The 12,544-nt window shown below is 45.0% G+C and overlaps 1 protein-coding gene across 1 annotated transcript in view; it reads right to left on the reverse strand.

The window, feature by feature from the left end:
* The window catches only part of LOC144797812 (deoxyribodipyrimidine photo-lyase-like), a 147,449-nt gene extending 135,616 nt beyond the window's left edge, over positions 1-11,833 (reverse strand). Inside the window, exons 1-2 of the mRNA XM_078668601.1 lie at positions 11,488-11,833; positions 7,523-8,459 (exon numbers count right to left, since the gene is read on the reverse strand). Of these exons, the coding sequence (XP_078524727.1) occupies positions 7,523-8,459; positions 11,488-11,709 (1,159 nt within the window). The 5' untranslated portion in view covers positions 11,710-11,833. The remainder of the gene's footprint in view (positions 1-7,522; positions 8,460-11,487) is intronic.
* Positions 11,834-12,544: the final 711 nt, after the last annotated feature.

Below are 12,544 nucleotides of genomic sequence, written 5' to 3' on the forward strand. Positions count from 1 at the left end.
TTCACAGCAAGGGGGATGTTTCTGACTTTGTGGGACACTGGTCGGGCATCTTCCTTGAGTAGTATTTTGTGCACAAACTTGTCCAGCTTGCCCACCGTGCCTCCAAACACTTTGGGGAAGGCCTGCTTTAGTTTGTCTTGCTGTGGCCATGGGTCGTCTTCTGTTAGCAGGATTTGCTCTATGCCACCCGGATCTAGCTTGATGCCCAAATCGCCTTGGTCTCTCCAGCCTAGCACTGAGGGACCCCTCTCTGCCACATACAACTTGCAGTTCGCTGATCTGCCTCTGAATTCAAACTTCAAGGTGCGGAAGCCAACCATGGGGATCGCGTTCTCAGTGTACGAAATGGGACGTATGTCCGGTGGATCTAGCCGGGGACCCAGGATGGGCACAAAGTCTTCCTCCCATACCGACCGTTGGACAATGGAGTACGGGGACCCTGAGTCAATTGCAATGTGGACTTTCACTCCCCCTATCAACATGTCCGTGCGTGGTTTGTCTGAGCGTCCTCCTGCTACCTCTAACACCTGCTCCTCGATGCATAAAACCATGTCGTCGTCTTCCAGGTCTTCTTCAGCCGGGGCCTCCAACGAGGACTGCCTTATGTACTTCACCACAGTTCTTTTCCCTTTCTTGCGGCACACTTTCTCAAAATGGCCGACTATGCCGCAGAAGGAGCATCTGGCGCGAAACGCAGGACATCTCTTGTCCTGCGCTGAATGATCTGCACTCCCGCACCTGTAGCATGAAAATTTGCTGTCCGAGTGTTGTCTTCCTGGAGTAGCTTGTTTTCCTGTCCACCTAGATTTGTGCCTTCTTTCTCCTGTGGCTCCTTTGTACCTCGCGGGTGCATCGTCTATCTTGTTGACCATCTGCCTCTGCGCGCTTTCCTTTTTCGCTGAATCCGCACATCGCTTTGAAAGTTCAGCTTTCTTTACCATGGCAATTACGTCTTTGAGCGATGTCTCTCCCTGTGCCCACAACTTGTCCTGGACCGACCTGTTCGTGGTATGCATGACGATTTGGTCTTTGATATATTCATCCTGTAGTTGCCCATATTTGCACGTGATGGCTAGTCGTCTCAAGGCTGCCACATAATCATCTATCGACTCTCCTTGCTCCGGTTTCCTTTGTTGGAAGTTGTACCGGTCGACAGACACGCATACTGCCGGGCGAAAATGGTTGTCTAGGTCTTCCAAGGCATTCTTGAAAACATCATCGTCTGCAGCTGGCCTCTCTGCTGGTACTATGTTTGAATACACGCGAACACCTTCTGGACCCAAGTTGTGCAGCAGCAACCTTTTCTTTCTAGCGCTGGGGAATGGCTCACCATTTTCATCCTCCAAGGCCTCCACGTAGTTCTTGAAATACTCCCTCCAGTCCTCCCAGTTCATCAGGGGTTCCCCTGGTCTGGGTAGGAAGGGGACGGGCGCGGTGAGAGATGTCATCTGGTTGCTCATTCTGGGCGCTGTTTCTGGCCCTCCTTCTCGGTTCCCTGGGCTGCCCGTGCGCTGGGGTTATCTTCTCTATGTGAGCTGTCCCCTTGGCTATTGGGACTGCCAGGCGCGCTGAACGGTGTGTCACGTGTGGTGCCGGGGAGGTGTATCTTTCCTTCCTCCCTATCACTGTCTCTTCTTTCTGCCAGGGTCCCAGCTATGTGCTCCCCTGCGTTATGCTGGCTTTGTCCTGCCCTTGGGTGGCTGGGCTTCCCCTATGCTGAATACTGGTGTTTTGCGCTACTGCCGCGCTCTGTTGTAAATAGCGCCAGATATCTGGGCGTGCTCATAGGCAAGTGGCCCCTTTTTCAGTCTCTGACCTGTTTTGTTCCTCGTGCCTCGTGCTGCAGCCTCTCCGGTGTTGCTGTGTGGGGGGTGGGGTGATCCCATCCTCGTCGCCACTGTAATGTTCTCACTTGCTTCCCCCCACAGAGGACATGAGGCCAGGTGATGTTGATAAGGCCTTTATTGCAACTTATCAAGATGCGCTATACAAAGAGCGCCGAGCGTCTAACTCACACCGCTCCGGTCCTTCTCTTCTCTCTCTCGCTCTACGCGCTCTTTTCTCCTTGCCCTGTGCGCATGCGCTAGTGTTCCGCGCCTGCTCCGGCGCGCCTTGTCATCACGTCGGGCGTCGGAGACTAGAGCGCAACACTACACATGGCCCACGTACTTGTATCCTTACACTGCTTGCACTTTTGGGACCTATTTTTTCTTTTTGTTGAGTCACTCTACAGAGTGAATCTCTCCTAGCTGGCTCGGTCATCTGTTCCAACCCGTTGTCGGTCTGTGTTTACTTGTTCCCACTCCCTCCCACTACCATGCCCCCACCCTTGTTTATTTAGCGTTCACTACTGTTTGCAACTACATCTCAGCCACATCCTTACTGTGTCTTTTTTTTAAAATAATTGTAATCTGCCTGAGTTTGTGTTTGAGGCACGACTGTGAGGGGGGGCATTGTCCATGGGTGTTGGTTTATTCTTAGCTCAAGCACACATATCACATTAAGGGGACTGCTTGTCTGCTATACACATACACTGCCATTTCCTTTGAGATAAGAAAATGTGCTTTCAAAGCTCTCTTCACTTGCAATGTTAAGGGGAAATTTGTCATTCATCTTTTTTACAGTATTTTTACGGGTTCACCAGCTTCAAAGGCCACCGAACGGCAGAAAACGAGACCCCACATTTGCCATGTGCTTTGTTATGTGCACCGCTGTGCATACCCATTCTAGTCGCAGCAATGCCACAACTTCTTGTGATTGTGGTGCAAATTAACTAATGTGGCATGTGGAAACCAGAAAAAGCCAGCCACCCCCATCCCCCCTTCCAACACAACATTGCAAGTGAAAGCAGTATGGGAAGTACATTTTCTTAACCCAAACTAAAGGGACCTTGCATGTAAGGGCTTGTTTATTTACCTTTATTGCACATCAGAAAATGCTGCCTTTCATTTATTAAGTTAGACAACATTAAACAATATTTGTGACTGAATCCTAACCACAACCTAAGTTGTATGCCCCTCGAACAATTTTGCCTTACAATTCTTTTGTTAGACACCTTTAAACAATAGTTTTGACTGGGATAGCAAAGACACAGGATGTGTGCAAGGTACAGGGGAAAATGTTAACCCTTCACTTATTTTAGCTTATGGGTGTCCAAAAAGAGACCAAAAGGGCAACATTTACATTCAGCTTTAGATTTACCTTTATTCCACCTTGTACAATGCTGCCTTTCATTTAAGTTGGACAGCTTTAAACAATATTTGCGACTGCACCTCACCCAAACCCTAAGATTTACTATAAATTTTACTGTGCCAAAAAATGAGCTTCAAGGACACACTTTTGCTTTTAAAAACAAATGGCATTAATTTTTAGCTCAAGCACACGTTATCACGTTTGGGGAACTGCTTGTCTGTTAAACACACACTCTGGCGCATTCCATTTCATTTGAGATAAGAAAATGTGCTTCCCACCTCTCTTTACTTGCAATGGTACTGGGGAAATTTCATTCACCTTTTTTACATGTGTATTTTAAATAAGTTAAACCATGTCCATCAATTTAAATTACATTATTTCATAAATTAAAATTAAACAGGTCTTTCGACTAAACACGATGAGTATTTACTATCACACTACCCATTATCCACCTGACTTATTAACTTCCACTACCAAGCTCATTCTATAGCCTTATAGCCCGCCGTAGCGGGAGGCCCACTGCAGCGTTAAAGGCCCAAGCCGAAGGCGAGGGACTTTAACAAGGTTGCTGGACTTTAATAGCCGTTATAGCCCAGCTATGAAAGGCTATAAGGCTATTAGAACATTCTGCCACTAAAGGGTAGAATGTTCTAACAAATTAAAGAAAGGCTTAGTGGAGTGCGAGGGGATTGAAATTCCCTCAGGCTCCCTGAACAAAGCACCATTGGAATGTTGGAGCTCCGGGCTTATACCAGCCATTATAAGCCCAAAGCTACTCCATTGTTTTCAATGGCGCTTCCAACTTTCTAATGTTCTCATATAGCCCGCCGTATAGGGCTATACCGGCTATTAAAGGCCCTCTCCAGCGTTAAAGCCGGTATAGCCCAGCTACGAAGGGCTATAAGGCTATTAGAACATTCTGCCACTTGAGGGCAGAATGTTTTAACAACAAAAAACAAAGCCTTATGGGAGGGTGAGGGGATTGGAATCCCCTTAGGCTCCCTGAAGCCTTTGTTCACAGCCAGAGCTGTGAACAAAGATACATTGGAATGTTGGAGCTCCAGGCTTATACCAGCCATTATAAGCCCAAAGCTACTCCATTGTTTTCAATGGAGCTTCCAACATTCTAATGTTCTATTAGCCTGTATAGCCCTGCTACGAAGGGCTACAAGGCTATTAGAACATTCTGCCACTAGAGGGCAGAATGTTCTAACAAATAAAACAAAGCCTTCAGGGAGCACGAGGGGATTGAAATCCCCTCAGGCTCCCTGAAACCCTTGTTCACAGCCATAGCATTCGGCTTGGGCCTTTAACGCTGCAGCAGGTCTTTAATAGCCGGTATAACCTGCTACGGCAGGCTATAAGGCTATATTAGAACATTGGAATGTTGGGAGCTCCATTGAAAACAATGGAGTGCTCCGGGCTTATAATGGCTGGTATAAGCCTGGAGCTCCAACATTCCAATGTTTCTTTGTTCACAGCTCTGGCTCTGAACAAAGGCTTCAAGGAGCCTGAGGGGATTCCAATCCCCTCACGCTCCCATAAGGCTTTGGTTTTTTTTGTTAGAACATTCTACCCTCTGGTGGCCGAATGTTCTAATAGCCTTATAGCCCATCGTAGCTGGGCTATACCGGCTATTAAAGTCCCTCTCCCTTGTTAAAGGCCCGAGCCGAAACTGGAGAGGGCCTTTAATAGCTGGTATAGCCCTCTACGGCGGGCTATACGGCTACGGCTATAAGGCTATAATAAATATCACTAGAATAATAGCAGTTTCACAGCATACATAATAACATTTTAAATATACTGTACAATCACAGTGCTGTACAGCACAGCTAAAGTAAACTAAACCAACACCTCTCGCAGAGGCAAGACCTATTGGATTTGCCAATGCTTGTTTTAGTTTGTCCCCTTTACTAATTTTGCAATCCAACCACAAAACATAAAATAGCCCCCAGATGACCTTGAGTAAAGTTTATTGGAGTAGTAGTAGGGGATATCTATGGAAATATTAAAAGCATAATAGGTAGAGATGTTGATGACAATAAGTGATCCTCTATCCCACTGGCTGACAGGTTTCAGCCACATCTCGCTGGCTTTCCTCAGGACCTGGATCCCTGCCTTCCTTGTAGCTGGTGTAAGTCACGTTTGTATAACCTATATCCACTAGAGTAAGGTGGTTAATGGTGCAGGTGGCACCTTCATATTCATGCATACACACATGGATAACAACAGTATACTTGCATCTTTAGCGAAGTCCTACTAGTATAAGAAACCCTAATGGGTTTACAGTGGGGCGCCATTGGAGGCATACAGTAGGAGCTCTCTGGAGGCACACCGTTCTTCAAGAGTTTCACATCCGTGCATCTACAGGTGCAGTACATTTCTGCACGGAAGGATACAATCCTTAGACAGCACACCCCTCTTGTTCCCTACAGGATTGGAATGAAGACTATTAGTGGCTCGATCAAGGACTAGAGAATTGTCTTTATAAGAAAGGGTTTTGCTCCAGTGCCTTAGGTAACCTGGAGGGAAACAGCTTTTTTGTTAAGCTCTTACATAAAGGGCCTCTAGATGTCGGGCTAACATGTAGTCCTAATTTAGGCCCTACCGGTACTAATGTAAACTGTTAGTTCACTCTTTTCTATGATCTGAACTCTAACCCAAGCGTACTTAAGGAGTTACACCAGAATTTGTGTGCAGAATTAATATTACCGTTTGGTGACATCATCCAATACTGTGCAGTTAAATCCATTGAAATGAGGAAATAACTGCACAGGAACGGATTTCAAGGTTGTAGAACATAGAATTCACAATTCTGTGGAATTTAAGATATTCATTTACTACCTGCTCTGAGCAGGTGGTAAATGTAAGTGGGGCCTCTGTGCGGTGTGGGCAGTAGACGGAGGCAGGTGTAGACAGAATGGGAAGTTCAGGCTGGGGAGAATGGTTTGCACCACCACAAAAAAGGGAAATAATTCTGCTCTGTCTGACTTAAAATCAGGGCCAATGCAGGTTCTACAAGAGGCCAGTCCATCCACATTCTTAGCGTAGCTACCATAGAACAAGCCATGAAAAAGTCAATGAACGCAGAACAAAGAGGCAACTTCCTAAAAAAGCAGAACTTATCAATGAGCTTCTGAAGTGTTAACAAATTGTCAATTGACAAGAGTTCCTTTAAAATCTCTAGCAATCACCTGCCCAAGCTGGTAATGCCTTTGTTTGTTTCCTGTAGCATCCAAAAGGCTAATACGATAATTACTAGTCAGATCGTTTCTGCCTCCCAAGGATGAGGGCGACTCTATCATCATTCCACGACTCTGGGATTGACAAATGATCTGTGCAGCACTTACCGATAGACAAAGAATTGAAGCCCAGGTACCAGACTCTGTGTTAAAGTCATAGGTGGCACGGATACTCAGGCTCAGTACTCAAGGGGGACTGGCTGTATCAAACACTCAGTATCTTGTTAGGGAATATAAGCAAGAAAACTTTGATAGAACCTGGCCTATCTCTCTAAAAACATCAAAAAGCAAAGCTGTCTCACTACTCATAAGTTACAATTTTCTTCACATAATGAGGAGACATATGGACACCAATTTTCTTCAGAAATTTGGGCTACGTTAAAAGATATTTCACTGCCACATTTACACACAGAACAACTATGGACACTTCCTCTTAAGAGGTCAATCATATTTTATCAACTGGCAATTCTGAAACTTGCGATTGTTCAGGTCTTCAACCGAGGGTGCGAAACTGCAAATATGTTGGAGAAACTAGAGAGGGTTAATGTAGCTTTGGGAATCACAGAATAAACAGCCTCTGGGGACAGCTTCCTGCGCACTGGTTGCCTATAAAGGGTATAAAGACCAAGGCCACATCAAAATTGCCAGGTATTTCATTTCTACCTCAGAGCCCATTGAGTGAGCAAGGTTTAGAATTAATGAGTTGTTAAGAGGAGTAATATTTGATGGCTGTAGTGATGCTACCTTGCCTCTCTTGTTACTTGGAGGTGGTGTGTTACACACAAAGACACACGTTCACCAAGAGTAGGTGTGGGCCATTTCTAGGGAAAAGTTACTGCCATAAAAGAGGCTTGAAGTCTTCTTGCCCATGAAAGAGCAGAAAAGGAGGCTACCTCACTAGTGTGTGTGAACCATTAAGGGAGTACGGATAAAAGAATATAGTAATTGTAAGTCCTGACTCCTGGCATTTCAAAATGATAAAGTTCCATTTACCAAAGGGTTAGAATTTGTTTCAATTTCATATATGAAGGAATCTGACTGCAACTCTGACAATATCCTCAAAGTAATTATCTCTGACTCCCACTTACCTCTAAGGCCAACTCCATCTGTGCGTATCGAATAAGGTTCATACAAACAGTAGGAATGACACACTTTATAAGTCACCTTTTTCTTCTGCAGTGTTTTAATTATATGGTCATCTCTTTCCTTCAGCCACGGCTCATAAACTGCATTCGCAATTACTGTGTCTGCCCCAGTCTCTTCTATAATGGAGATTAACTCCTGGAGACAGGAGCGAGACGACCGAAAGACAATGCGACTGCCAAATACTTCTTGCATCGATAGGTTCAACTGGAGCAGAGCATGATGGAGCCAATATCTTGTTGCGCCACCAGCAGCCAATGTAAAATTCTGCCCATTTTCTTCACTGAAGCACCACAGAAAAACAGGAATAATGGGAGCACCAAGTTCAAGAGCATTTATTAATGCAGGGTTGTCATAAAGGCGAAGGTCCCTTCTGAACCACACCACCACAGGCTTCATGGCTGTTGGGTTCCTCAAAAGCAAGGAGGTCTTCTTTTTCCTTCGTTTTTTAATCTTTTTAGTGATCTTTGAATTTGTCGGGTCTGTAAGTGGATCCTCTAGAAAAATGGCTGCATTACCGCAAGATTCCAAAACGCAGTCCTCTGGCTCTGGTTGACCGTGGTAAGCTGTCATGTCATCAATCTGCTTTTGTTCTTGACGTTCAGTTCCTTCAGCCTTCTGAGAACAGTTTCCAATCTGAACTTTACAATCCAACGCCTGTCCATCACAGCTTGGTAAAGAACTCTTACTTTTATTTTCCGCTGAAGAATTTTGCACCACAGCAGCAAAGGAAAGTGGACTTGAAGTTTTGTGATCAACTTTGAATTGTGCGGTGGCATCGTTGGTCAGGTTCTGCGCACTTAGGTCAGCTTCCTGAAGAGACAGCGCGAGGGCCAGGTCGAGATCTTGATCGTAGTCAGATGCAAGAGAGGATGAAAAATCCTGAAATACAATGGACAGATTAGCTGAGGCGGTACTTCAAAAAACACACACAGTACAATTCTTTACCACACATTCCACCAGGTCTGGTGCACATTCATGGGGCTCACTGTACGTTAAGCAATGACTTACTGGGGAGCAGGTAAGGAGGCTCAGCACATGATCCCATTGTGCACGCACTGCACAGTATTAATTCTCGTGTGACGTATTCCTTACAGGCATACATACACCCAGTACTAACCACACACATACTGCACGGTACTGCTCTATCCCTGTACTGTATCCTTCCCAGGCACACATACAACCAGCACAGAGTCACTACTCCTTGGCTGTGCATCAGTCTACATCAACCTGATGGAGGCCAAGGTATAAGTTAAGCCCAAAGCAGCAGAACTGAAAAAAGGAAAGAGAGCCTGTAGGCGTCACTCTCGTGACACAGGGTAATAAGGTTCTGTCCACCACAACTGATCACTACATGGTATGTCGCAATGCTCGTTCTGTGTAACTCCTGGTGAAGGCGGTAGACTTTCATCACTATGAGGGTAGCGCTTCGGATGCCCCTAATGATACAACAAGACCGCAATCAGTAAGGCAGGCCTATGTCATGGCGCACACACATTATCTGTGTTCGCCTATGAAAAAAGAAAAATAAATCTATATTTGGCATACAGACAACAGTATAGTTGAGTAATAAGGGCAGGGGTACATATCTTCAATCAACCAGAGGACTTTTCTGTCCCAACATCCCGGTCTTCAGAGTAGGTCAACTTAACAAGAAGGCAGGCAATTTTTCATGGGTTTGAATCTTGGATTAGTAAGCAACTTTCAGTAAATCCAATATAATTAACATAGATGATACTCAGGGTTTTAGGTGAAGTGGGTCCTGCCAGGTCTCAGGCATGGCAGAAATTAAACATCGACTTTGAAATGGACTCCATTTTCATGTCCTTAACTTTACTGGCAAAAGAAGTAATCAATTTCTCAACTATGGCTGTAAAAATTCTTATGGTAGTCTGTATTAGCTCTGTAATTTCTGTTTGCATTTCACACATTTTACTTCATTTTGGAATCTTCAATAGTATTTTTTTCAAAATGATGTAGGCTATTGTTTTTTTTCACGCAGCCCATTACTCTTGTATATGGAGTAATTTAAAATTAGCCTCCTCCAGGTGTCCAAGTGAGTTCAGGATGTTATTCAGATTAGAAGAGCACAGTATCATCCAGTATTGTATCCAGCGCTAAACAGGAGTGAAACTAGCCACAACTAGGTTCTAGTGGGACTACTCGAATAGCCAGGTCTTCAGCTTCTTGCGAAGTTCAAGAAGTGAGGAGGAGGCTCTTATGTGTAGCAACAGTTCATTCCACACTTTAGGAACATTGTAGAAGGCTCGCACAGCAAATCTGGTTTTCTGTATGCGTGGGATCTATGCAAGTAGGAATCCGGATGAGAGGAGCTGTCTGGTTGGTTTGTGAAAGCAGATGAGTTTGTTGAGGTATGCTGGACAAGTGTTATGCAGTACCTTTAAAGTGTGACTAAGGAGTTTGAATTGACTTGTTTGTGAATGCGGAGCCAGTGAAGCTCCTTCAGGTGTGGTGTGGTGTGATGCAAGTGAGGCGTGAGAGGTTGAGAGTGATTCTGGCCGCTGATTTCTTTATGGTATGCACCTTTTTGGTGAATTTTTTGTTGATCCCGGCATAAAGGTAGTCCCAGCAGTCCAGCCCGCTTGTAACCAGGGTGTGGATAATGGTTTCCCGGATGCTGATGGAGAACCATTTGAAAATCCTCCACAGCAGCTTCAGGGTATGGAAGCATGAGGCGGTGACGACACTGACTTGGTTGGCCATATTGAGTTTGCTATTGATGATCCCGCGGTTCTTTGCGTAAGTGGTGTGAGTGGGTGTTGAGCCTAGGTCTGTTGGCCAACAGGTGGATTTCCACAGTGATGTTCTCTTCCAGAAGATCACAATGCAGATGGGTGCTTACGAAGGTACGATTGATAGCTCTGATGTGGAGGCTGAAGGCAATGCGAGTTTCTTAGCGTCTTTCAATGGGTCATACAAGTGTACAGTCCTTGGCCTCTCAGCAGAGCAATGATTGAATAAGTGCCAATTGTAACTGTGGGAAAGTGTGAGATGTGCAGATTGAGGTTTACAGAAAAATATAGGGAGAAAATGGCACAAGTGTCAATCACTGAGAGACTGCAGCAGAAAGGGGTGAAAAGGGGCGAGCAGGAGTGTCCGATGCATTTTGAAGGCTACTACCCCTTCCACATACGCTAGTAAGGTTTAATTTACTGTCTCATATTTTCACAATTTAAACATGTTCAGTTCTAAATCTTCACAACAAAATAATTTTAATTTATTTAGCTGATACAGCTAACATGCTTTGGCAAATAGGTCTGGCTTGCTTTAGGTAGGTGTTGGCTACTGTGTGACATGTCTAAATGCAGTAACAGAAAATGCAGAGGCGCCTAAATATCAGTAGAGGGGCATTATGCAGAAGATTTTAGTTTACATGTTTTTAGGCCAGGCTTCTTGGACAGGATTGCTTGTTGCATCTTTGGCTACCTCCCCTTTACAGCCTCTCCACCCTTTTCAGCTCAATAAAAGCAAGGATGACACTGTATAGAAGTTGTATTTTAATACCATTAGTGCCTCAATATCTGGTTTCTACTTTGGTGATTCATTCTACGCCCCTTGATCAATGCAATATTGTAATATTACTTCTTTGTTTGCAGAACATTCCAGTTTCGTTTTTCAAGATCTGGTCATTCTAGGAATATGTCAGTGACGAGGAACAAAAATAATACTAATAAGGTCAGTTCTAAATAGAGATCCACACGGCAGAATACACAGTATATCGTTTTGTAAATAAGAAACCGCTCTTATGAATGGTACTATTTTTTCTGGACCTTGAATTGATAAGACCTGGATATACACGGATATACAACTTATCACCGGCATGTTAAGCACAAATGTCAGCTAAAAGTGCATTTACCCACTAAGCACCAAAGTGCTGACATCTACTTGCCTGCTTCTGGAAGTAGCCGGTGTATATCTCCTGCAGTTCGGAGTGCAGCTGGGGGTTGTTATACTTATATCTTCGCACTAGGTGGGGGAAGTCTGCTTTGGTCTGCTGATGGCCCAGCAGGGATAAGGTGAGACAGAAGAACTCATCCGGAGGAGCACTGCCCCGCTCCAAGGCTGCCATCAGCTCCTGCACTTCTGCGCAAGCAGACGTGTTCACTGCCATAGTGAGTGGAAGAGTCTGAGGCCATTCAGTCTCCAAGAGCTGGCACGGGATATTTCAAGCCAGCTTTCGGACACAAGCAGACGAGACGGATTGTATAACATGCCTAACCGGTCCAGCCGGCATTAGTGCGCATGCTCACGCCACAGCGTTGCACAACAGCCGAAATCACATGGATGTGTGGGTCTGGTTTGAGACTCCTCCCTCTTTTTGCCTGATTGGCTGTGTACGTCACCTCCGCCCAACTCAGCTCTGCCTCCTCACACCAAGCATAGGTTCCATTGCCATTGAGTAAAACGGTAATGTGGGGTGGACGTCACAGAGAGAGATTTTTTAGGTCAAGCCTGGGCAGCGCATGCGCTGCGAGTTATACTGTATTGGAATATGTACCTAAAGCCCCGCCCACTCGCTGCACATATTTGTCATTAGCTTGTGTCATTGTCCTTTCCAAATCCTGGCTTCTGATTCGTTATTAGGCTTGTTAGTCCCCTTAGTCCCTACTGCCTTGTCTTCATTTGAAACCTTCCATGCTGACTGGCCCTTTTACAACACAGTATTGTTTTAATTCGTCTGTAGGCACTATTTTCTTTAATGGGTTTTGCCCTACTGCAGGCACCATGTGCTTTTCTTACATTCAGTGCGCCACGCTTGCCTTCACTTTCAAAGCAGCTGGGACAATGGCGGGCACTTGTTTGCAATGCCATAGGTCTTGCATTTACAAGAGTTTGAGCTAATGGCATTGTAAATGCTAATAGCTTAAAACTCTTGCAAATGCGAGACCTATGGCATTGCAAACATGTTTTTTTATTGTCAAAGCCCCCATACCACACTTTAATGT

Source organism: Lissotriton helveticus, chromosome 12, assembly GCF_964261635.1.
Source record: "Lissotriton helveticus chromosome 12, aLisHel1.1, whole genome shotgun sequence".
NCBI classification, from domain to species: Eukaryota; Metazoa; Chordata; class Amphibia; order Caudata; family Salamandridae; genus Lissotriton; species Lissotriton helveticus.